Genomic DNA, 25815 nt, shown 5'->3' with positions numbered 1-25815 from the left:
TGCTATAGAGGCATGCAAGGGATGCAAGAGGCTGAGGGGGTGCTCAGCATTGCCTCCATCTCCAGGGTGAAGGCATTGGTACTGAAAACTGCTCCCTCCCTTCCCCCTCTTCTTATGGCTGGTGGTGATGCTGAGAGGCAGTGTGAAGACATCGCTGCCTGCCCATGCATGGCTTTCCTCCCCCCCCTATAAATATGGGGAGAGCAGCAGCAGAGAGCTCCTGGAGGGTCAAGGGCGGGCCAACGCTGGACCCGAGGGAACAGCAGTGCGCACTTCAGGGCAGAGACTGCCGTCGACTACTAACTACTGCCTTTCGCCATTCGTGTTTTTGTTTTCCTTTTCCCGCTCCTTCTGTCCAACCAGGAGGAGTTACCCTCTGTGTGTTTAAAGTGCATATTAGCTGCCGGAATTCGTTCGGTCTCACTCCCAGCAACCTGGCTGTCACTGGCCCGTAGCGGCGACCTCAAAGGGCGGACGCTGGTCCCGGCAGTGCCGGTCCCGGGGATGGCCGCCCTCAGCCGCCGTCCCGGCTGTCCAAACCTGGCGTAGCAGCACCCTCTGTAGCACGGCCGGAGAATGGCAGCAGCCGCCCGGCCCTCTCCCTGAAGGTGAACGCAAAGGCATGTGCTGCCAGGGTAAGAATGATGACGCTCGGATAAATCAGGCAGTATTTCCTAATGGAGCTGTCGCCACACCTGCCTCGCACCTACGGACAGTTGCGTGGATTACATTAGCGCGGTGGCTGTCTCTGTGCTATCGAGGTGGCTGAAGTAGCGGTTGGGTGACAGCCATGGGAAGATGTAGCTTTTTTTATTTTAAAAATAAAATGCGTTGACCGGCTCTTCAGGGGAAGAGTGAAGGATTTATGCGCTCTCTGAAGCCCCCATCCCCTAGCTCTGATGGAGACTCAGGCCCTCCCGCTCCGCATGGGAGCCGCAGTGATAAATACGATTGGCAGAGCAGGAAAATCAGATACGCCATGTCAGAGCTCTTGCGTTTCTGTTTGAGCGGCCGTGAATCAGTGGAGGAGGACACAAAGAGCTCTGTGAGGCACCAGAGAAATGCAGTTAAGAAAACTCCGAGCTCTGTTAATTTTAATTTGGAAGACGGCTGTTAGAAAACAGTTCAGCCCCACAGGATCTGAGTGTAAGCCAACTCCTTCTGCCCTCTCCCACGGGAAAGAGGGTTATAAAATAAAACCAACTCATAAAAAGCTGTTAGTCAGCCTGTTCCCTGCTTGTGACACAGGATGGCAAGGGTCCTACGAGCAAAGTCAGAGGGGAGGAGGAGGAGGAGGAGGTAAGCAGCAAGAAAGGCTGAAATTCAGAGAAGCAGATGACTGTGTGCAACAGAAGACAAAAACATCACTGAGAAGCTCAGAGTGTTCAGAGCTAGTGTGTAAATTCACTCTGGGAAATTTATATGTTTGTAGTGCTGAGTGATGATTCCCATGTTCCAGAAGAAAATTTGATGCAGTATCGAGTGGGGTAGCTGTCAGGATGCAGGTGTCTCCCAGGTCTGAGGCTGCCCTGTGGGTGTAATCCCATGCCATGTGGACAGGAAGCTGCAGCAGCGGGAAACCAGGGAGGCTGTGTCCAGCTGGGTCCAGGTGAAGGATGAGGACGCCCTGCAGACTTTTATATCTTGTTGTGCAACACCAATGTCTTCTTAATGTGTAGTGGTTGCACCATGGAAAGCAGGGGGTTAGCTGTTTTCTAAGCAGCATTTAAAGTGGATGGCAACAAGGTTTTTTTGTCACAGAATTTGACTGGGATTATAGCACTTCAGTATTTTCAAGATGCTGCTCTTAGATGACTTAAATTAGCAGTCTGTGAAAATGGATTTTTCTCAGGTGCCAATTTAAAGCTCATTGCACTTGATGGGAACTTTTAATTGGCTACCCTGGGCTTCAGTTTGGTGTAGAAACTATACTGAATTTAAGGGAAGAATCCCAAAATTAGAAACATTCTGAACTTAAGCTGTGTGATTTGGCAAGGTCTGCTCCATGAGCAGGCTTGATTAGTTTAAATTCAGGCAAGGTCTAAGAAAATTATGCTAATCAAGAGTATCTTCAGAAAATTAGTCCAAATGTCTCATTTTTTCCACTGAGTGGAAAAGTGTCAACCAAAAAGAAAAAAAAAAAAAGTTTCAATAAAAGTAGAGCCTTAACAGTTTGTCAGGACTGAAAGCCACTTCATTTAGAAAAAGTTTCTTCGAGAGTCATAGGTAGGTCGCACTGTCCAAATGAGTTGCAGAGTACTGCAAAACAGCTTTTATTGTCTCAGTATTTCTTTGCAGTCTCTCACAGACTGTATGGACACTTGGATGTTCTTATATTACTGATTAGCAGCAAATTGATTGAAGCTGGGAGGATTTTAACACTAACTCACTTTTCACCTTTTCCACACTTGTGTAAATACTCCCCATCACCCCCTAGGACACCAGGCAAGTTCATTTCTGTTCCTACTTTCATTGTCGATGTCCCCACACCAGCACAGAGTGACAAAGCCACCTGTGCCTTCTCAGAAATGCCAGCCTACAGATAGTGAAAACTGAGGCAGCACCTTGTGCAAGCACTGAAAAAGGTACACACCGTGTGAGCATCAGTGCTGTGTCTCCTGGCTCAGTGCATTAAAAGCTTCAGCAGGCACAGGCTGCACCTCAGGCTGAAGCCTCCTCTCTTGGACACTGCTATTTAAATGTGCAAGCAAAGCCTAGAGATGCCCCTTTGGTGTGCTTATGAAAGAAAGTGGTGTTTTACCATCCTCTCTCAGCTCTTTGCACTTAGATGTTTTTACAGGAAAGTTGTTTTGTGGACTAGTTCTTGCCAAACCAGATGGTATTCACGTTTATCTATTTTTCTGTATGAACTATATGATGTGGAGATACGTGTTGTCCTGGACATGCTCATTCCTTAAGACAACAGCAGGGTTTAGCAGAGGCCCAAAATTTAGAGAATTTTTTTATTTGCTGAAAGGTCAAAGGGAGATAAAGAAAGAGAAGCCTAGTGGGGGGGAGAAGATGGATCTTTTTGTGCTTATCTTTCAGCCCACACTGCCACGTTATCACATTGGTGCCCAGAATCTGAAAACCATTAGTCAGGGCCAGACTCTACTGCCTTTGCTGGAGGCTAAAGCCAATGTGGGTATGTGGAAGTTTTCAACTCAGGCATCTAATCCAGGATGTTGTAAGATATTGTGAAACGGTGTTTCCAAATCGGCTTTTATTCTTGTATGTAACTTCACCATTTTTAGAGAAATAGCATTCCTCTCCTTGTCCATCTTCTAATGGTACCGCTTACCCAACAGAAACACCCCTGATTTCTCCAAGGAAGGCTCTTAATAATGCTCTTCCAGAATGGTATGACAAGAAGTCTCGTCTCATCTTATAAATCTGTCTTTCTGTAAAGTCAACCATGTCTTTATTACTGGAAATTTTTTATCAGCTCTGACTGCAGAGCTAATCACAAGTGTCCCTGGTATCCACTAGCTCTGCTCTGCTGATGGTGTCAGAAGGCATTCGATTAACTACAGAAATTTGAGCACCAGGTGGATTCAAGGTGGGGAATGATGTAAATCATATCTCAGGCCCTTCATACCTCTCCTGCTCCAGCTGCCAGTGCAGACAAGCTGCGGGCAGAATGGCAGTTTGAGGCCTTTACTCCTGCAACATGCACTGTAATTACCGCAATGGTAATTGGGAAAAAAGAAGATTTGTGCACTGCACACCTTGTCACCTGCAAGATGGGTGGCAAGCCCTTGTAAGGTTTGAGGACCAGAGCATCTCACAAGATGCACTGTAAGAACAAGGTGCAAAAGAGGCACATAAAATCCCAGAGATTGACCTCAGTATAGTGGTGGTATGTATGGGAGGCATCTTGTGTTGTTTGCCTTTTGGGTATTGATGCAGTACAGAGGGCTGAGAGCTTCTTTCTTCTTGCTCCCACCAAAAGAAGCAGGTACTTTTCCTAAGGAGTCTGTGGTTATCTGCAGCTTTCCAGGAATATGGTCAGCTGTTTGTAAGTATTGTTTTCTGCTTTCATTCTTTGAAATGAAAACAGTGATACATGGTTGTGGACAAAAGAACAGTGTTGGCTTAGGGTGTTAATTTAGGTGGATTTTACTATATTTCTAAGGACCGTAAACCATTATTTGGTGTCCTCCCTTTTCTTGAAATAAAAATCTCTATGCTTTCCTTAAAAAATGTATTTTGTGTGTAAGTCACATACTGGTAACATTAAATGTGGCATAAAGATAGTAATAAAACTGGTTGTAACGTTTATATATTTTTCATTACCAAAGTGCTCTGCAGTTGGGAGATGCTATAAAGGCATACTGCCACTGGAGGAAATGACACACTTCCATTGCAAAAGACAAAACCTGGATGATTCCAGGACCTTATCCCTCCAGACACAGGAGGGACAGGAAGCTCTCTAGGAAAAAATGGGGGCTGTAGCATCTGCCCTGACATGTCATGGACACGGGAAAACTTGAGCTGTGTGGGTGTGCATTGTACTCTGGGAGGAAAAGCAGGTAAAAATAGAGGGAAGGAAGAATGTGGAAAATGCTGCTACCCTGGGGTTTCCAGTGTTGGTGTGTTTTGGTTTTTTTTTAATATCTGATCAGCAGATGCAGCAGGATGAAGCAAATTCTAGCCGTGCTGACTGCCACCTATCCATGTTTTCTAAAAGAGCCACATCTTCCACAACTCCATGTCCTTTTACAGGGATTTTACTTCCATAAGGAGCATGGCTGTTCTCCTTTTCCACCATACAGCTCAAAGCCTTGTGCCTTTCCTGGAGTCCGATAGGATCAAGGGAGTGTGCCAGAACCATCTGCCTCTGTCACCTCCACTTAACCATGTGTGGCCATGGAAGGCAAGAAAGAGATGAAGGACTCAGTGCAGCTAATCCTGGCAGCAGCATTTTAGTGACAGTGACACCTCAATTGTAGCGAAACCTTTAGAGTGTGAACATCACCAAAAAGCCATAGAAAGGTCTCTAGATGGCTCTCCATTGGAAGGCATTCAACATTTTCACATACACAAATCTGCAAAGTGAATTTTTTTTAAAATGTCCACTGACTTTTACAGAATATGCACAATGAATATCAAATAAAGTGCTGATATTCCCTAAGTCATTGCCCATTACTGCACTTCAGATGCAGTTATGTGACATGACTTTTAAAAACTTTTTTTAAAGGTCATGCTGTTTATGCTGCATAATATATAATACAATTCCACCATAAATTAGAAACATACTTTACAGCCTGCTGCTGTGCTTCATAGAGGTGAACAAGATTTATTTGAAATCATGTCTTCTCCTCATGGAGAAGCTCTTGTGGGAAATATTTCATATGACCGTAAGCAGGGGCTTCTAATTACTAGACTAGTAATGAGCTATGGAAGCCTCTCCAGGACACCTTGCTGCACCTCCTGTCTGCTCTATAGCCTCTCTAGAACATTTTAACTTGAGACAACTGTGCTAAATTTGATTTTAATGTTATAGGAAGTTTTGGGTAAACTGTAACATTACCTAACCCACAGCTGTTTCCTTCAGCTACAGAGTATATGCTCAGCCCTGACTGGTTTCTCTCCCAGCAGATAAGCAGAGTGGACTTTCTGTCTGTTGAAATGGTTGCAGGCATATTTGGTCCCTATATACACTGCTTACTCCACTCAGAGAGTTATTAGGTGTTCTACTGCTTTATAAGAGAGCAACTCTCAAAAATCCTGTCCTCTTTCTTTCCAGGTCAACCCCAGCATGGAAACTAGATTTTGAGGGACAAACAGCCTGATTCCTACATTCCCTGTGGCATCTCTTCAGGGAGCCAGTATCAAAGGTTAGCAGGTAAGTTAAAAGATCTTTAGTCCTTACTTGAAAAACTTTCATGCATTGCTTCAGAAGGCAGAACACACAAAAATGAGAGCAGCCATGGGGCACAGAACCAGATGGCATAAAAACACTGAAAGGTCTTACTTTGCTGTGAAACATGTAACGTGATTGAAAAGGTATGGGAAGACTGGAGAAAAAACTCTGATATGAAGTGAGATATCAAGTAATTAAGGAAATAGAGTTTCATAGAAGTGTTAAGAGATGCATTAAAAGTAACACAGAGAAGAAACTAAGCAGATTTCTTCAATGTAAGGATAGCAGTTTTAAGGCTCACATAATCTGGAAATTATGTGCTTGTTTGAGAAATCTGAAAAATAATTTCATTTCCCATTCATGAAGTCTCTTACTAGAGACTGGTATATTTTAAGAATCCTGGTATTTGGATGAAAGGGGCAGGCCAAGCTGCAAATGAAGGACTGCAATATCAAGTGAGTACTTGCTACCAAACAGGTCTGCAGGGCAGCAGCTGCTGCTCGGGTGGCACAGGCACAGGACTCTGGGGGTTGGAGAAGCTGAGGGGCCACACTGGGCTGTGTCTTTGAAGCCCATTATGTCCATCCCTAACAAACTTCACTGCAAGGGTAAACCTAAACTGAGGTGCCATCCTAATACATTTTTCTTGGAATATAGTATTAGTCACAATTTACCAGAATACACATGTATTATTATTATTGAGTTAGCAAAAGGCAATGTTAATGCTTGTAGGATCCATTTTTTATTATAAAGCCATCCTTTAAAAAATATACTATAAACACGGTCTGTAATGTATTAAAAATACATTGGATAAAGCAGAAGAAACAAACATTTTGCACACAGACATCAACGGGAAAGTTAAAGCAATTTTTTTCCTCAATTTCTGTGCTAGGAGAGATAGGTAACAAATTCTCTTCACCTGTCAACCAATGAAAAGAAAATTAGCTAAAAAATTTATGAATATAAAATATTTTATAGGTGAAAAGTCAATGATATTTCTGTAATGAAGATCTTGGTCAGCATCTCTTAAGGCATATTTAACATGACAGATTACTAAGAATGCTAGTTATTTGGTGCATGTTAATTTAATGCAAATATTCTGTTTTCCACTGCACGTTGCTAAAATACAAGGAAAAATCTCTATAGAGAAGCAATCAAGAAAAACCCATATCACTGTGGACTACCAGGGTGAGCAATACTTCACAAGCAAATGAAAAGAACAGGTACAAGTTCAAGTTTCTACTGTACAGGAGCCCCACTCATGCAGTCCACCCAGTGATCTTATACATCAGTGCCCTCAAAAGCCTGGCTTCATAGGTGACAGTATTTTTCCCACTCTGCATCCTCTTCTCTTCAAGGGGTTGCTCAATGACAGCTGGGATGTTTCTTCCGTATTGCTCACACTGCTTCAGAAACTGAACACACTCTTGAGTAACACTGTCACGGAGCATGATCATGTGCTTAGACATGTTCTCCAGCAAGGAGAGGAAACACCGTTTGGCGTAATACCATGTATCTGTGCTCAGTTTTTTGTTGTATGGCTCCAGGCTTTTAATGACCCTTGAAATACCAAACTCATAGTTTCCCTTCACACAGTAGAGGGTACCGATGACCAGATTGACAATGCAAAGATGGTATATATTTTTCTCTGGATTATCATAGGACAGCTGCTCTTCTGCCTTCTCAATCTTCCTCATCAGTTCCTCTGCATCTTCATTCTGGCTTGTCAGAATGTAGGAAACGCAGAGGTTAGCTAACACAATGGCACTGACATGGAGAATATTGTCATAGTGCTTTTTAACAATTGGCTCGTAGAAACTGATAGCCTCTTTATACTTGTTCTGCATGAAGAGAACGTGAGCCACATTGAGCTTCCACACCTCGTTTTCATTACAGAACTCCACTGATTTGCGGAAAATCTTTTCTACCATTGTGTAGTTCTTCATGTCCCAGTAGATCTTTGCCTGGGCCATCAAGACAGGTACATATTTATCGAGAGTTTCATCATACTCATTGACGGTCTTTTTCACAGCTTCTTCATCCCAATTTTGCCTAGCTTCCTGTGACTGCTTTGCAAGTTTTCTCATCTGCTCAATCAGTGTCCCCGCTGAATCATCCAGCTTGTGGAAAGCCTCCTCAGGGGCAGTTTGACAAGTAATAATGGCATCCAAGAAGTTGTACAAGTAAGGTGTGAGCAGTCTGTAGGTCAGGTGGGCATTCTCTGCTAGCACATCAGCTGCCAGGTCGTAGTACTGATGCTTGCAGTAGAGGAGTAACAAATTTCCAAAAGTTTCTGGTGGACAGGGGTTCTGCAGCAGAAGAAACTGCAATTTCTCAAACCCTTCAGTGGGCTGGCTGTCCATGTTCATTAGTGCTTGGTTGTGCAGCGTGACTGGATCCAGCTCCTCTTCAGCTCTCGGAGGCATATCTGTGAGTGCCTCCTGGGCCGCTTTCAGGTTGCGCAGTTGGTACTCAATGGCCGCCTTCAGGTTGAAGGCCTCCACCAGAGCCGTGCGGTGCAGGAGCAGAGTGTTGCCAACGCTGCGGACATCAATGCCCTCGGTGGTCATGCCCACGCTGAGCTCTGGGTGCTGGTGGATGCCGCGCTCTATGATATCAGAAATATGCTTGAGGGCAGGGGCGTACTGCTTGGCAGAGTAGCAGCACAGGGCCATGTTGTAGCACAGCTCAGGGCTGTACCCCAGCACTTGTATGGCGCTGCCAAACTTGCCGCTGGCCTCTTCGTGCCGCCCCTGCTGGTACAGCACGCAGCCCAGGTTGATCTCGGCGTCAGCCCTCTCCGAGGGGTCCTCGGCTGTTCCGGGACCGCCATCCACAGCGGCGGCGAGCGCTTCCTCCACCAGGCTCTTGGCCGCCGGGAAGTCACCCTGGGCATAGTGGATGGCCGCCTGGAGACGCAGGGCCCGGCCCTGGTAGGCAGGGAGGTCCAGCAGCGGGCTGGCGGCCCGCAGGGCCTCGGCGTACAGCCCGGCCTTGTAGAGGGCCTGAGCCTGGCAGAGCCGGTACGCGGGCAGTTCGGGGTGCAGCGCCGACAGCTGCTCGTAGCACTCGGCCGCAGCCGCGAAGTCCTGCAGATGGTAGTGGCAGTAGCCCAGCAGGGAGAGGCCGGCCCGGGAGCGGCAGCTCTTCTGCAGCCCGCGGCTCAGCAGCGACACTGCCTCCCCATACCGGCCGCCGCCGATCAGCCCGTACACCACGGCTGTGTACTGGCCGTCGGGCACCAGCGCGGCCTCCATCGCCGCTGCAACGGCAACGGCGCCGCCGAAGGGAAAGCGGAAGCCGGGCGCCTCGTTGCCATGGCAACACGGAAGTGTCCGGTGCGCGAAACACGCAGGGGCGGTGGGGCAGCCGGGTGGCCTCGGGTCACGCTGGGAGCTGTGGTGCCGGGGGCAGAGCGCGGGTTTTGAGAGGGGCTCCGCCGCCTCCCGCGAAGGGCGGGGAGTGAGCCTGGGCATGGGCACCGGCCGCGCTGCAGCGCCTTCCCCTCCCCCCTTCCGCTTCTCCGGAGCCTTGCTGCGGCCTCACGGCCTGAAGTGATGGAGGGAGGGCACAGGGGTGGCTGGCGTTCCCTGCTTTCTCCAACTGCCGTGGAGCAAATGGGAGCTGGTACCCGGGGGGGGGAATGGCATCGCCAGTGTTTGCCTGGCGTTTTCCGTTCCCTCTGGTGCTTAGGCTGCTCAGGAGCTTCAAATCGGCTCAGGCAGGGCCTGCATGTGGATGTCTGCTGAATTTCTGGCTGTTCATGCAGCTTGTGGAAAGGCTAAAAGTGAAATGAACCCGAGTTGGTTGAATTTTTCAGTTTATTTCTAAATTTTGAGTAATAGTTCTCTTATGCAGTAAGTGGTGAAAGCAGGCCCTATGCGTTCTATTGGTGCCATGGGCTTATGGAAGAACCATCCCTTACAACTGCCAAGATCCAGAGTTGGTCAGGACTTAAGGAAGGAAAGATGTTTGCACCTTAGCACCCTCTGCCCACTTCCCTGCACCTTTAAAAACAAGAAATGATACCTCACTTTTCTGTAACTATTCTGACAATGTTATTATTTTTTGGAGGCATATTTTTCCTTCCTGTGGTGCGTCTACTTAGCAATGATGCATGCGGTATCACACATACACACACACACACACATATATATATATATCACATACACTGATTGTATAATCAGTAATTTCTGCACAAGTAGCTCTGTTAGAGCTGCCAGCAGATCTGGTGTGTCCATTCCAGACTAATGCCAAATGTTTCCACTGAAGTTAGGATGCCACTCTCAGGAACCAGTGCTGCAAGGTCATGTTCCAAAAATCATGTGTAGACCACTCAGTTGCACGTGTGTTCATGCCCTTCTATTTGTGTGATTCAGTAATCAATAGATAATGTTGTGATTTCTCCTGACAAGGTATTTTCTAAGTAATAGTTTAAAAAAAAACCAAAAATGACAGCAAGCCATTAAAATGATTTATTATATTTTTTTTACAGACCAATAAAACCAAGTTGATAATTTCAAAAACATGCTTTAAAAAGCTGAATCAGCAAAACAGCAAGGCCTTAAAATGCAAAAAGGAAATGAATGCAGAAGTGTTAAGTTATGCATTTTGAATGTAGGAATTGCTTGTGTTAGAGCATACACAAAGTATTTCTGTGCATGTGTCATTTTATTCGCAGCAGAGCTTATAATGGTATTCCCCCCACAACTGTAAAATGCAGTGCCCAACATACTGATAAACTGGTAATTTAACAATTGGTAATTTAACAAAGCAATCAAAAAAAGAAAAGGTAACAAGCAAAATACAGTATGTATTCCAATAGTGACACATTCAAGTCATGGAAATCTCTCGAGTCTCTCATTTCAGCTGATTTATACCTCCTGCTTCACTGTTGTGTTAGAAACCATTCATATGGTTTTACTCTTAAAAACCTTTGTTTCTTTGACAAAGCAAATAAAACCCCTTCTTGCTTTACATTGTCTTGCCCAGAACACTCTAAGCATTGGAAGTCTCAATATGTTTTACATAACCTTGAAATAAACCTGTTGTAAAATTTCTTTGCATAAACAATCAGTTAACTAAAATTGTTTTAATTTATTGAAGGGAAATAAGTATTTGGCCTGTAGAGAGAAACATACCTAGTGTCCCATTAGGATTAATTTGTCTAAGTACTACAAATTATATTAGGCACTTCTGGTTGCAGTTTTCAAAAGTAGTTTGTGACTACTAGCACTGGCTTTGTTGATAACTACAAGTACATTTTGAGATTGCAGTGCACTCTAAGAAGGAGCAATTAGCAAGGTCACCAGTCTGGAGAAATGCAGCTGCTGTACCAAGGACCATCTGAAGGAGTACCTGAGCTAACATGAAATGTACTCACCTACTCCTTGGCTATTTTCTGCAGGTTACACAACATATTCATGACCTTCTCAGCAAGATCTGTGGCCCTGTAGATAGTTGGGGCTGGCTGTGACAGAGCCTTATAGGGACTTCAGTGTCTCATTGCCTAATGAAGCATCCAATTTAAACTGCTGTGAGCTGCTGCTGCCACCTAACCTTGTAAACGTGATTCTGCTTTGGAGCAGGATCAAAACCACATCTGTAGATAGAAGCAATCTACATTTTGGTCATGTTATGATGCTGTTCTGTTTTGCCTCCAGGTCCCAGGCTGGTAGAAAGGCAAAAACATAAGGCACTTTGAGGAAACTGTCAAATTAGACTATTTTTGAACTATGGCCAAAGACACCTCTTGGCTGACTTGTTCTTGGGAGATAGGAAACTCTTCTTCTGTCTGAGCCAAGGAGAGCCTCTGTCCCAGGTACTCCTTGTCTTGAACAGTGTTTGGTTTTCTGATGGGGTAGCAGTGTCATGTTGCAGGGGAGGACTTTGATCCAGGAGGATGTGCATAGGAGCCTCTCTTGAGCTCTTCCACCAAAGCCTGAGTGCTCTGTGCTCTCTCCCAGGAGTGCAGCAGAAATTGGGACTGCACCCAGTGGGTATCATGTCTTGATGAGAACATGTGAAAGGCTTCAGCAGGAGGGCAGGAGAAAGCTCTCTCTTGTGAGCCCCCACAGGCTGGTGGGGAAGGTGCACCCCCAGTCTGAAAGACTGTTCAAGTAGGCCTTCAATGCCAGGCTCCCTCCTGATTACCCTATGCGCTGCTAGGGCATTTATGGATTTTGGGGCTTTTTGGTGAGGAAGATTAATTTTGGTAAGCAGCCTCACAGGTGGGAATTACTGCATCACCTGAAATGTCCTTGAGGATGGGGATGAAGACACAAGTCTTCTCCTGAGCATATTCTGCTGATAAAATAAGGGTCGCTGACAGGACCCTGTGAGGCCTCATCGCCTGTAATTCATGAGACTATAAACATGAGTAGTGGCAGTTAAACCAGCTTGATTCAACTTTGGAGGAGAATGAAGCCCCTGTGATCCTGCAGATGGTCCATGAGCTCACCATGTTTAACCATTGGTATTGCAAATGCTAGAGCAATTTGGCTTATTCAAGGCCAAATTTCCACTGACATCTGGGGCATGTGAGTATTTGTCTCTCGCTGAGGCAAAGCAGATGTGTGGGGCATCTCCAGGCAAAAGCCAAGCAGCACTTCACTAGCACTATCCTGGGTAATGGTGGGTTCTCTGTCCTCTTCTCCACATGTCCTCTAATTTGTCCTCACCTCTTATGGACCTTTTTTTTAATAGGCAGTCACAGAACAAAATTTATTTCAATGGGTTTTGATCCCTCCATGTGCAGAAGACAGGGAAACAAGTAAAGGACTGACAATTCTGATGTAATAACCTACACAGTCATCTCTCCTGCTCACATCTTTAAAGAATCAGACAAAACTGACTGAAGGACACTGGAAATGGTTACATATCAGAAATAACAAAAAGCAGATACAATTTCTGTTATCAAGCTTGCAAACAGTAGTTTAAAAGCTTTTTCCACCATCTTAAAATATGACAAATTTGGAATACGTTTCATTACTGTACTGCTTGCTTCCACAAAGAATATTTTTCTTTTTCTTTTCTTTTTCTTTTCTTTCCCCCCAGTAATGCACATTTTTTGCAGGTTCTTAAACTGCATGCTAAAAAAAAAAAAAAAAAAAAAAATTTGATTGAGCTATAGCACTTTGAGAGATCTGATGCTCTTCTGAGATGCATTACTGTGCCCCCCTGGTTTCAGCAGGGTTACTTTGTTTTGCCTGAGAACAATTTGATAAAGATCTTGCTGTGCTCTCTCATTTTCTTCCTTGTGATGGAGGAACAGAACCATAACATTAGTCAGCAGTTTCTGAATTTTGACCCACAATAGCAAAGATACCGAAAGACAGGAGAAATAGATGGAGGCAATTACAAACAGTCACTTGATTGATGGTTGACATTGTTAGGGCTTCAGCTGTATGTCAGGTTGCAGTGGTGCTGAATCCCCATCGCTGCCGGTGGGTGTTGCCAAGGGCAACAGCTCACTGGAGCCAATAAAAAGGAGAGGAAATGAGGGAAGACTCAACCTTGGGGGATGCTGTAGGGTATGCACTGTAAATTATGTTATACTTAGCAATATGCAATATAAAAATTTAGGAAAGCTGTGTGTACTTGACAGCAGTACCATGGCAGTTCCTAGTATCTGTTTCTCCCGTAAAGAGCGTATTGTAAGTTTTGTATGGCTTGCTGATTGTTATCCTACGTCTGTCTTTATTCAGGGAGGAAAGAAGTGGTACAGTAATAGCAGAACTATTTCTATTGGAGCATGTGTTCACTGCTGTACAGTCTGCATTTCTGCGCCACCCCTTCTTTCTGCTAGAGAAAGCAATATAGTTCAGTAGCATATTAACAGATTGGCTTGCAATGGGACTCAAATTTCCTTCTATTCTTCTATACCCATGATTATTAGTAGCACAGAGGCATTTTATTTTGTTATTTGTTTTGTTTTGTTTAAGAAGTGACCAGCAGATTTTGTTTCTATTTGATTGTCAGACAGATGTAGTCATCTGTTAAAGGTGCTAATGACTCACTTTCCTTAGAAAGAAGAAAAGCTCTTTTTAGTATCTCATCAGCTGGGCGAGGTCCCGATTTCCATTAAGCTGGTGGCAGTTTGAGGAAATTCCACTGAAGTAAATGGAGTTTGGCACAGGTGTAACACTAAGCTGAATTCAGCTTTAATTTCTGCTATCAGACAGCACTATGTTTAGTATCTCATTTTTCATGGAATACAAAGGCTTTTTTCCCCTATGAATGGGAACTTGTAAGCGCTGCAACATGACTCCTCTTGTGCCTGGTCAGGCAACAGAGAAAGCACCCTCAAATCATAGATCACAATTTTGCTACACTAGTGATCTTTGCACTAGTGGAAAGAGATCAACTTTCAGGTAATACAAGTGTCATCACACAGAACTAGACATTTTTAGTTTTCTGACCTATCACATTTGATTAGATTTTTATGAACACCTCTACCACATATGTCGACATGTGAGCCTTTGCTAGTGCTGTAACAATAGCATCTCCAATTGTACTGAAAGAACTGCAAGAGAAGTAAGAGCTAGTCAGTCCAGTATGATTATATTCTTCCTCTCCACCATTCCAAAATATTAATTTTAACCGGGAATTCTATTAGAAATGCTTTTCCATTTTTCCAGAAATGCTGGTCCACTTTTCAATGTAATATAAACCTGAAGCACAAGGCAACAGATTTTCTTTTTTGTAATCAGTTTCAATTAAAGTTCATTAATCTTTTCCTTAGGGGACACTCTAATTAAAAAAAAAAAAAAAAAAAAAAAAAAAAGTGCTAACGGAGCATTTTTTCAAAAGAAAAAAGCCCCAAACTCTAAAATTACCGTGCAATATTTTGCTTTTATGCAAACTTCCCCTTGCTGAGAAATTTACTGCATTGTTAATATGAATTTCCCAGGAAAGCAGGGACAGCTTGGTGTTATTATCTTTAAAGATAATAAAGTTTGTTTTTAAATGTAGCAAAGGTAGGCAATTCTAAAGGCCCTGATCAATCACTAAGAAGCTTTGTTGTAAAAAAAATACATCTTCAGAATACAAAGCAGGCTTTTCAGAACATTCAGGCATAAAAGAGGAGGGAAGCATGTGAGAGGAACATCGCACAAGCCAGCATAATTGATTCATAACATGCACTGAAGAGATGCAAAGCAACAATGTAATTACATACTATTCTGTTTTCCTGCAGCTCCTTGCATATGAATTGACCAGCTTGCATCCCGGGTCTGCTCTGTATTATTAATTTTATTAAGCTGTAAGTTCTTATATTTCAGTCTGTTGTCAGCTTTGCAGATTTTTACAGCAGCTGTTGAAATGTAGTGGAGCTGAATGAATGCTTCTTGTGCTAAGTCTTCCATGTTGCTCCAGATACCAGTGCAGTCTCACAGCAGGTCTTCCTTTCAGTCCCACCAAGCCTTCCAGTAAAGGCAAACTAAGCTGCCATCACGATGGTATCCAATCAATTAAGCATGTCTGTGAAAGCTTTTCTTAAAAAAATGGTGGGCCTAAGCTTACAGCAGCCTTTCAGACAGCTCTTATTGTAAAGCAACACTGACATTTGCAGGCTTAATTTATGTGTTTGAGAGACACGGTAAAGCTAGAGGAAAAGGAGACCGAGGATGCTGTCTGAGAAGGAAGTCTTTTTTGACGCTGCTCCTCCCATTTACCTCTATTTACTACCATGGAGTCCAGCATAGGCTTCAGTTTCACATTCAGCTTCACTAGACACTATAAGATCAAAAAAAAAAAAAACCAAAAAAACAAAGGATGAGACGAAAAATACCATACCAACAATATTTCCACTCCTTTGATGGACTGTCCAGGGAGTAACAGGGTAAAAAAGAGTTTAATCTGCACCATACCCACTCTTCTCCCCCCCATCTCTGAATTCCTATGTAGTTAAAGATTATTGCTCTCACTTATTTTACTAGTTTTACCTGAGGCATTAAGTGAGCCAACAACTATGTCGAAAAAACCACATAAGTTGGCTCAGCTACATTAGCTATTTTATAAGCCTTAAAGATAGTCCTTTTGAGGCATTTCCCAGGTGCTGGAGGCAACCTGGTTGCTGGCAGGAGGTCCTCTAGTTGGATGACAAGTTGGACAAAGCTGAAATAACCTTCAAATTCTCCCTACTGCTAGATTCTTTTTCCCTATATATAAGTAAACCACAGCAGCACTGTGCTTTCCACAGCTGGCAAAAATCCATTCCTGTGTGCTCAAAATAAAGGAAAAAAGTTTTCTTTTTAGATTACACTGAAGTCACCTCTTTTCCACATACCTAGTCTAAAGCCAACAAGCCAGTAAAAATCTTTAATCTGGTTTCAGCTGGCTTTGAACCAACCCTGAAGTTATATAATCCCTGCACACCTTTGCTCAAAGTTTAGTTTGCCTTTCCCTTGAGTATCAACTGCCCAGGCAGAAAGACAGCAAGTGCCTCCCTTGGTTTTGTCCCTGCATTACAGAGGCAGAAACTCCAAAAAGCAGCACCCAGATGAGAAGAAAGGATTAACCAGTGACCTCCTAAGCAGTTATGTACTCTGTCCTTGTTTTTGCAGCTTTTTTGATTAGCAAGAAGTGGGTTATAATTAGAGCTGGGTATCACATTTTCTCTGATCACATGGAAACTACTAATTTTTCATTTGAAATTATGGATTTTTTCAAAATTAAAAAAATGACAGAGAAGACAGAAAAAAAGCTTTTCTTCTAGAAGTGCAGACAATTATGGGGAACATAAGGGGGAAGCAGGTACCTTTGCAGTTGATAATTTTTATTATTTGCTTTAAATAGCAGGGTTAAAAGCAACCACTTCAAATGGTCCACAGAGAACAGACACCACTAAAGAACTGGATTTTTTTTATAGCTAGTCTGCAAGCCATGGGAGCTTGGTTAGTTACTGGAGTAAGTCTTGGTAGATTTTTAATTGAGCTATTATATGATAATTAAGGGTTAATGGCCTGATTTTAAGATGTGCTGAAAACCTGCAAATTTAGTTGACTCCAGTAGGAAATATGAATGCTCAGCACCTCTGAAAAAACACACCATGAGTAAGTAGCTAATTTGTGTGGAACTTGAAGCAAATCCACTTGAAATTATTTCCTTAGATAATTTTGCATCCTTGGGCCTGGGGTAAGAGGTAGAGTTTCCTGCAGTCTCTGCCACATACAGTATTGCTTGCTGGTGACCATAATTCATTTGACAGAACAGACATGGCATTATAACATCTCCAACGCTGTGCCTCAGAGTTTCCCATTTTAAGCTATTTCAGACCATTCTGTATTCATTGAACCTGCTGATTTGGTGGAGTCCAAAACAGAGGGGCAACGATAAATCTGAAAAACAAAAAACACCTGAAAACACCTCAAAGGCTCACTGCTGCTGTCATTAGCATCTGCTTTACCACTGCCAACTAAGTGTCTAGAGGTAGCATATTAGACATTCAGCTCTTGACAGCAATTTATCAAATCTGTTCTGTGCAAAGCCAGTATCCATCCACTGGCAGGTGATTTTTTGGGTTTTTTTCTTTTTAAATACACTTTAGGATAAAAAAATAAAATTAGTGGTTAAAAAAAAAAAAAAAAAAAAAAAAAGAAGCGTATTTCCAAGAGTTCTAAGCATAAAGACAGAATTCTGCATTTGCACCCCATCAGTACCAGGATCTGTAAGCACAAAATGCAGTACAGGCTGTCCCTCTCTTAAACACTGTATCAGCAATCTGTACCTGCTACAGGCAACATAGAGGAGAAGGAGATGGAGATATTGGGATAGTGGATTCTCTCTCAGTATGGGTCAAGAGCTCAAGGGTGTACCTGTGTCCTTTCTAAACTGCTCTGTTGACAAGACTGATCACAGGGCTATGATATTTTCAATCTCAGTGCCAGGGAACACATGCAGTGGTCTGGGCATGACCTACTGCTGTGCTGACCCTCCAGGCCCAGGCAGGTGCCACACTTTAATGACAGGAGATGACCTTCTCACATGCAGTGCCAGCAGGATTGTGAGTGTTTGAGCTGCTTAGATCAATTAGCTTTGTATTGACTGCAGCAGAGACCAAAAGCCTGAGTAGACTGGGAATGGGTTCAAGAAGCACCAACACAGTTCTGCTATAATCACTGCATCTCATGAGCTGTAAATGCTTTTTAAATCTTAGAGTAATTACATGTTTTTCTTAGAAATATATACACAAGTGTATATTACAGACTTAATAACCTAGGAGCAACAGACGTTACCAGGTAAATAACAAGAATTGTTAACTAATAATGTTAACTTTATTAAATAAATTAAAATGAACATCAAGGAAAGAATAAAACATGTCCTTAATATTCCATTTTACCATAGCACAAGCAATGAATTCTATGTAATACTTAATAAATATATAGCGTAATTTTTAGAAACTTTATGTTGTTGTACAGTTATTTAGGTTAGGGATACTTGACAGTGCAGATTTTGCACTTGGTCTATAAAATGTCTTTATTCAGACATTGATTTGATGGTTAAACCACTGCTTCTGTATTTAGTATCCTCTCACTCTGGGGCTCTTTCATTCTGATCTGGTCTTTAATTAAACCAACTCCTATAATTCCTATGGAAATTAGCCTTTATTTTACTTTTTCCACCTACCAAAGCATTTCAGTTGGAGTTTCTGATACAGAGTACACAAATTGAATTTTATTTCGGCTTGAGATGTAATTAAAAAGTCATTTGATTACTATATCTCTGGCTCTGTTTTAATTATTAAACTCCAGTAATCAATTTTCTTTTATGAAGCTTCTGGGAAATTATCTCAAAAGCAACACATTTCTCTCCCTTCTGGCAGGCTCTCGACCATTTACTGAGTTACATTCATAGCACCTGTTCGTGATCCGGATTAAACCACCAATTTATTCTCAAAGCTAGTTAAGATTGTTTGGCTGTAGCCTAGGAAGGGTTTTCTATCTCTTGGCTGCACTTTTTACTTTCCATTTCATTGCATGAAAACCCCTTGATGTACTGCTCCTCCATGCTGCTCTTTATGCTGAATGCCTCTTATAAACAGCTTTGCTAGTGATCTGTCTCATTTGGTATCCAGCATCTTAACCTCCAATTTATTATTTGCTTTAGTAGGAAGAGGCTTGGTCTTAAACATGAACTCACAGCCCCAGAAACTCCCATTTTTCTTCTTCCTTCTTGGTGCAGCAGTCAGGCTGGAACCTGTGGGCAGCAGTGGGGCGAGGGAGCCCCATTCTGAGGGAATTCCCATCTCTCCACCTGGGACATGGGACCACGATGCCCACTTGCACCGCAATGCAAACTGCCTTGCTACACAGCAATAGGTACAGGACCTGGCTCGTTTTATCCTCTTTGCAGGACAAGCTGTCCATGATTGCAGAGTGATAGTGGGTGCTGGAGAGCAATCACACTGGCTGCTGTATTTTGGCATTAGGAAAAGCCAGATGGGTTTGCAGTTCCCTTCTGCATCCATCTACTGCCAAGATGTGCGACTAAGCTGTTTCTGTCTCGGAAAGTTGCTGCATAGCACTGACTTTATCTCACCACCTTCAATAATTTAGGTGTCTTTTGTGACTGCGTAGTGCTCTGCCCACAGCATACCTTCTCAGGGTATAGCTCCTCTTATGTATAAGCCTTTCCAGTAGAAGAAAACATTAAAGACATTTCAGCAATGCATTGTGCACACTTGGGAGAGGGACAGGGCTGCTTGGAGGAAAGACTCAAAAAGGGAGACCATGAGAGGAAGCTATTTATGGGAGAAGGTAAGGAGGGAAGAATGTTTTTTAAATTGGATATAGAGGTGTTATTCTTATGTATAGTTTGCTAGCCAATTCATAGAGAATGGAAAAATATTGGAAGTAGCACCAAATGCCTTCAGGGAGAATGTGATGAGGATCACTAAAGGCATATGTTGGCACATCTGCCACCTAGATGGTGGTGAGGGAGAGGACTTCACCTGCTACATGACTTTCATCTTAGAGAAAGGGCACTATCTGAAAAGGCCAAGATGCAGCACAGATGTGGCCAAAGTCTAAACTTTTATCACTAAAACAAACACAGCATTTGGTTGTATTCTAAGACTAATAAATCCTTTTGAAGAGAAGCATGGTAAGTCCTAGCTTACAAACACTTCAGGACCTCCAGAGGATATAATTTGGATTTTTTTAGTATTTTTTTTTTCTTCCCTGGAGATTCTTATGCAAATATTGACCAGTTGTGACCTTGCTTAACTTATAAGCTCTGACAAAATTACAGCTCATGGAAGTATGGTCTAATATTTGTAAAGTGAGTTTATGGAATAAGACCATATAAATTTGTTTTTATGACTGAGCACATATCAAAAAGTTATAGGTCTCAGTGTTCACTATACTTTGGAATGCAGTGGTTTGTAATGAATCACTTTTATTGTGTAGGCAGTTTCTGAGTTGGAAGGGAGGACTAGTGACCGAGAAGCCACAGGGATAAATTCAGACCTGGTATAAGCATATGATGCATTGCTAAAGTCAAGAGAGTCATGACTAGTTACAGCAAGGCTGAATTGGACTCCTGAGTTTTGCTGAAGTGGCTTTCACATGAGAATACATAGGCCAAAGGTAAGCCATCTATCTGAAAGTCCTTGACCTTCAGATTACTTCAGATAAAGGGAAACCTGTACTGCAGTCATCCACAGATTTGGTCTTCCTAATGCAAATACTTGATGCAAGTTGAATTGGAAATCCAAAAGTATTTCTGTATATATCACCCTGTACTAAAAATAAAGGAACTGCTAAAATTCTGACTTCTATGGGTAAGGTATAGGAGATAAAATGATACAGAGAAGATCGAGGTCTTAAATTCTATGAACTTTTGACTGTATGCATATATGAATTAATTATTTGCCCTACTGATTCAGGGCCATTTTCAATCATTATGTTGATGAAAAAATACTGTATTTGTGTGGAAGCTGAGTTCTTGAAAAAAAAAATTACTGCAATCTCCTCACAGTTGAATGACACTTTGTTGTTTCCTTCTAAGTCTTACTGAGGAGGGGTCCAGGTTGTCAAGTACATAATGTATCAGTGCATTACTTTTGTATTTCTGCCAGGGCATTTTTTCCTGATGCTTAAGAATGTAATTAGATGAAATGAATATATTACTAACTTCCCTGATAGAAAACAGAATTTTTTTTTTACTTTATTTATATAAATGGTCTGCAGTGCAGAAGGAAGCCAGCTGTGACTGGAAAGGGATCAAATATATGTAGAAGTGTTCGGCTTTTCCACTACCGATTAGTGTTATGCTTCTTTCTGGTGATGGCACACTAACAAGACTAATGCTGCACTCCTTTGTCAGCACACATGCATACTATGGAAGGATGATAAGTTAGATTCTCCACTGGTAAAATATGCCAGGTACTTCTGGGAGGAAAATGTGTACAGAGCTCCTGGTAGCCAAATGCGCTCTAACTACTATCAAGCATGCTGTGCTGTCAAAGGGAAAGAGTAGTACTGAAGAACAGGGTACCTACCAGAGTAGCTCAATTGATGGGTTGCCATAGTTGCGAAGGATTCATCTGTTCATAATAATTTCATGAAATGAAAGGTTTGCTCAGAAGAAGAGTTACTGTCTCATAAAAAACTTATTTGGCTCTGCTGTTTATGTGTTTGATTCTATGTTTGAAGCACGCAAGAAACAAAATCTTTCTAACTCTTTTCCTTTCAACATTTTAACCAAGCAGCTGATCAATGTCTTCTGCCTTGCTATTAAATGGATTCTGAAAAACTCTTCAAACCGTATCAGTCTCTTGTCCTTATTTAGTTCTTTGAATTTGCCCTCAGCTGGGAATTCTGCAGGCAACCATGATTCTGTTGTGTTAAACACTTACTTGAAGTGTTTCATCCATCATCATTTCTAGTCCTTTTCTGATGCAATGTAGTTTGTGCTTTGTCTTTCTTGAAAACTGAATGGCTGTTAAATTATCCATTTATCTTCTTTCAGATTTGCTGTACAATCTGAGTTCCCTCTATTGGCTGTCTCTTCTACCTTATCTGCCAACTTTTCAATTTACTTCCTCAGATCTTTATATACATTTCCATACAGGACTGCATGTCCTTTGCAACACATTGGGAAGATAATTTTAAATAAAACAGTAACAAGAATCTTACTGTTGTGAATTATTAATTTTTTCCTCAGAGATCAGGATGATGGCCTTTTAGTGAAGCTTAGCTTTACTAACATCAATGGCAAATGTTGGGTTTTTGGTATTCTCACAAATATCTTTGTTAATGACCTGCCCTTTCAGTTGAGACCTTTTTGGTGTGGCTGTATGAGAAGTAAGTTCAAGTACTCTTGTTTGAAGGGAAAAAACACTCGTTCTTGTTGGGTTTTTTTCCTAAGCAATTTCAGAAGCCCTGTAAATTCCTAAGATTGTTGATAGCAATACATTTGTTATAGTACAATTGTTTATAGCAATAAAATGTTTCATCAAAAATCTCACCATATGGCAAAAATCCCAGGTAAACTAACATTCTGTTAATTTCCAAGATGAATCCCTCTCTGCCCTCAGGAAACAAAAAAGGGGATCAGATTTTTGTGCCAATTGTAAAAAGGTGTTCATGACACTCATAGACACTAAAATCCTTTGTTCTGAAACCACTAGAACTATGTGTTTCCATATTACACTGAAATAGTCACTGACTGAGAAGGGTATTGCAAATAAAAACATTCTTTTTTTTCCCGTTTTTTCTTTATTGTATAGCTCTTCACCTAGCTGAGTTCCTATTTCAAGGCTTCAGGATCATTCTGCTGTACCCCTCCCTTGGACAAGCCCTTCATTCTTTGTTTAATCTTTAGCTACCAACTCCCCCCAACACTGGCATTTGGCCTGATTAAGTTTCCTCTGAAGCAAATTTCTTATGAACACAGCAAAATATGTTGCACCTGCTCTTTCTTGGATAATATTACCCCCTGGATTTCAACACAGAGTGAGACTAATTTGATCTGCCAAAGCCTGTTCAGCCTCAATGGTGAATCACATGCTGCACACTGAACCTATCTGCCCTACTAATCCTTATCAGCCAGGCAGTCCCAAGAGACAGAGATGTGCTATCTCTCACTCTCTGTGTCCAAATCAAATGTCAGGATTAAGCCCTGCCAAAAGTGTATCTTTATGGTATTCTTCTGGATCTCTGTCCCTCCACATTACATTCGACACATTTAAGGTACTTGCTAGGCTAAACGTAAATGTTTCTACTCTTTCCAGATTCCCCCTAGAGTCCCAGATAGAGTAATGCAAATTCATTTCTGTAGATACTTTTATATGTTTAAAGTTCTCAGTACCCAAGAAAATCTTGACTAGCATTAAAACCAGCACTAAAATGGAGCAGTTCAATGGAGCACCAAGGTAGAGGTGAGCAGGGCAATTTCGGGCACGCATAAGTTGTAAAGCTGTGAGCTTCTTTATCTTCCACAAAGACATCTCCCTTAAATTTAAATAGCTGCTGTCATTGTCACTGACTACCTGACTATGTATTTATCTGCCCAGAAGCAGAGTGCATGGCCTTTGGCCCTGCTATTCATAGCGTTGCTGCCTCTGCCTAACAATGCTGTGAACAGAGCTGAGCTTCTGTTAGCATCTTTTGTTTGATGTGAATTGCTGATTCTTTGATGTTGTTTGTGAGAAAAATAATTATTAAAAGAATAAGATCTTCACACTCCCACTCTGCTCCCCACTGAGAAATCTAATCTGAGTTGGGAAAAATCTGTGACTGATCCTGTCTTAGGTACACAAAACCCACAGAGTCCAGGAGAGAAATCTGCTAGTGTTTAAACTCTTGGCATTTCTTTGCTGGAGGGTCAGAAAGGTAATTTGTGTTAATGATCAAAATTCTATTTCCTGTTACATGAACAAGTATGTCCAAACAAGTACAGAATACTTTGTGTGGTGAACCCAGCTGTCAGTGTAGCCACAGTGCTTTATTTTCAGTGGGATGTCTTAGATTTTCTGCCTAAGTTGCATGTGCTTCCCCTCTATAGAATATTCTAACAGAAAAGAGGATGATTACTTCATATTGGATCTACACTAGTAGATTTGAAGAGTGCTGCAGTTCCAGTAAATGCATTTTTTCTTATAAATGATTATTCTGATAAGCTTGTTTCTCATCTCTACCACTGAACTCTTTTATTGCTGGCATTTTTGAATAAAGAGCAAATGTGATGCAGTAAAGCGTAACTAAAGCCCTTAAAATCAGAGCTTCAGACTAAATGGATGACTGTTCTTCTACTGAAGGCAAAAACTTCATAGTCACATAAAAATACTCTAATCAGTGATCACTAAAGTAGCAAAAAAGTAAATTTAATAAAATTATAATGTCCCAAGTGTAATAAAAAGCAATGAACAAAAAATTGGGAAGCTTTTATTTTCACAAACCTTTGATCCTTCAGTGTGAAGGAAACAGATTTGATTATTAAGGTATTTTGAAAATCAAGGTGGCATGATTCTCACATAGAGAGCATCAGATATGAGAGAACATGTGTATAGAGCTATGGCTTAACTTGTGCCAAGAGCAGAGTCAGGTTTACAGAGCAAACACAAAAAGGTTTTGAATGTAAACACTTGGATATGGGAAATCTAGCTGTGTACAATTCCTGATTTATTTATTTTTTATATCCCCAGCTATAATTATGTATCTATATTTAGCTTCAAGCTCTTCATTAGCTTATGATGTAGCCTGTTTTGTGTATCTTTGACCGTCTTTCTTATGGGTTGGACAGGCATACCAAAGGGTAGTAAAATGGGATCATTAACAGAAGATGCACAGGTCTTGAGGATTCGCTAGTTGTTTGTAATCCTTCTCACAAAAAGGGGACAAGCTCAGAAAACACTTCTAGCTAGGTAAGCAGAGGGATATGATACACATCCCCTGACAAAGGAGACTTCAACATCCTGTACATGGGAGAGGAACTGCACTTTAAAATGGGCTGTCTTGAGCTACCTTAAGGAAATACAAGAGCAAAGCTGATGCATAAGGAGGAGGCAGAACCAAATCTCAGAAAAGTGAGCCAGTCCCAAGAAATGTTGGAGAAAAGAGAAAAAACCCAAAAGGCTTAGAAGGCCCTATCTCTAAAATGCTCTGCAAAGTTTATACAGGGTTTTAAGTCTGAACCATTCCTTGAAGGCACTCTGGTATGTACCTTGCTCAGAAGCTTTGACCGTGGAGAAGATATGATTTGTTTCTGTCAGTGGCACTAGAGTGGTGCCAGATCACTCCTGGAAGTTTGGGCTTTGAAGCTCCTTTTGTACTGCATACTTGAGATATCCAGCTGCCAAGGATAGCCTTACCCTTAAGAATGACTGAGCAAAGAAAATGTCAGGGGGCTGTGCTGATCTCCTGTCTGACTTTACATTCAGTGGCTGCTGGAACCATCTCTGCTGAGTGGTGTCAGATAAAACAGCACAGCATTAGGGCCTGCTGTAGCAGCTGTGTTGGATGCATGCATTCCCCACAGAGTTCCCTTCAGGGCTCTGGGTACTAGGGTCTGCACACATGGATTCAGGAATTCTGATCACTAGCATGGAAAAAACTACATCCAAAAGCCTTGATCTGTTGTCTATGTTTTACTCTTGTGATTTTGGAATCAAAATAAGTGTAAAATGCTTACTTCCAACACAGGGTTTTATAAGGACTGTGCTAGTGAGATATATAGGTACCACAAAGATTTTACTAATTTGTAAGCTGCCACTCTGCCTCTTTATGTTGAGTTTTTAATGATGCAACCCACTCTATCCCCACATGCAGTCCCAGCAATGTATTGCAACAACCAAAATATTGAAGAAAGTAATTGAAAAGAAAAAAAAAAATCTAGGACTTGGCCAAAGTTGTAGTGCTCAGCCAGCCCTAAACAGAGGATTTACAATGCCTGAAGACACTGCTGATGAGATATGTGTATTGAGGTTTGATTAAGCTAGATATGAA

At 42.0% G+C, this 25815-nt stretch overlaps 2 protein-coding genes across 2 annotated transcripts in view; both read right to left on the bottom strand.

Annotated features, from left to right (window-relative positions):
• Positions 1–6585: 6585 nt before the first annotated feature.
• On the bottom strand, positions 6586–9190 carry IFT70B (intraflagellar transport 70B). Its single transcript, XM_071747244.1, has one exon. It carries the CDS (start codon positions 9121–9123, stop codon positions 7126–7128), a length of 1998 nt encoding a protein of 665 aa, XP_071603345.1. The 5' UTR covers positions 9124–9190; the 3' UTR covers positions 6586–7125.
• A 3672-nt stretch (positions 9191–12862) lies between these two features.
• The window catches only part of PDE11A (phosphodiesterase 11A), a 39205-nt gene continuing 26252 nt past the window's right edge, over positions 12863–25815 (bottom strand). Inside the window, 1 exon segment of the mRNA XM_071747243.1 lies at positions 12863–15601. Coding sequence (XP_071603344.1) covers positions 15440–15601 — 162 coding nt within the window. The 3' untranslated portion in view covers positions 12863–15439.

The sequence above is a fragment of the Heliangelus exortis genome, chromosome 6 (genome assembly GCF_036169615.1).
Source record: "Heliangelus exortis chromosome 6, bHelExo1.hap1, whole genome shotgun sequence".
In the NCBI taxonomy this organism is placed as follows: domain Eukaryota; kingdom Metazoa; phylum Chordata; class Aves; order Apodiformes; family Trochilidae; genus Heliangelus; species Heliangelus exortis.
This window is presented reverse-complemented; position numbering and strand designations above follow the sequence as displayed.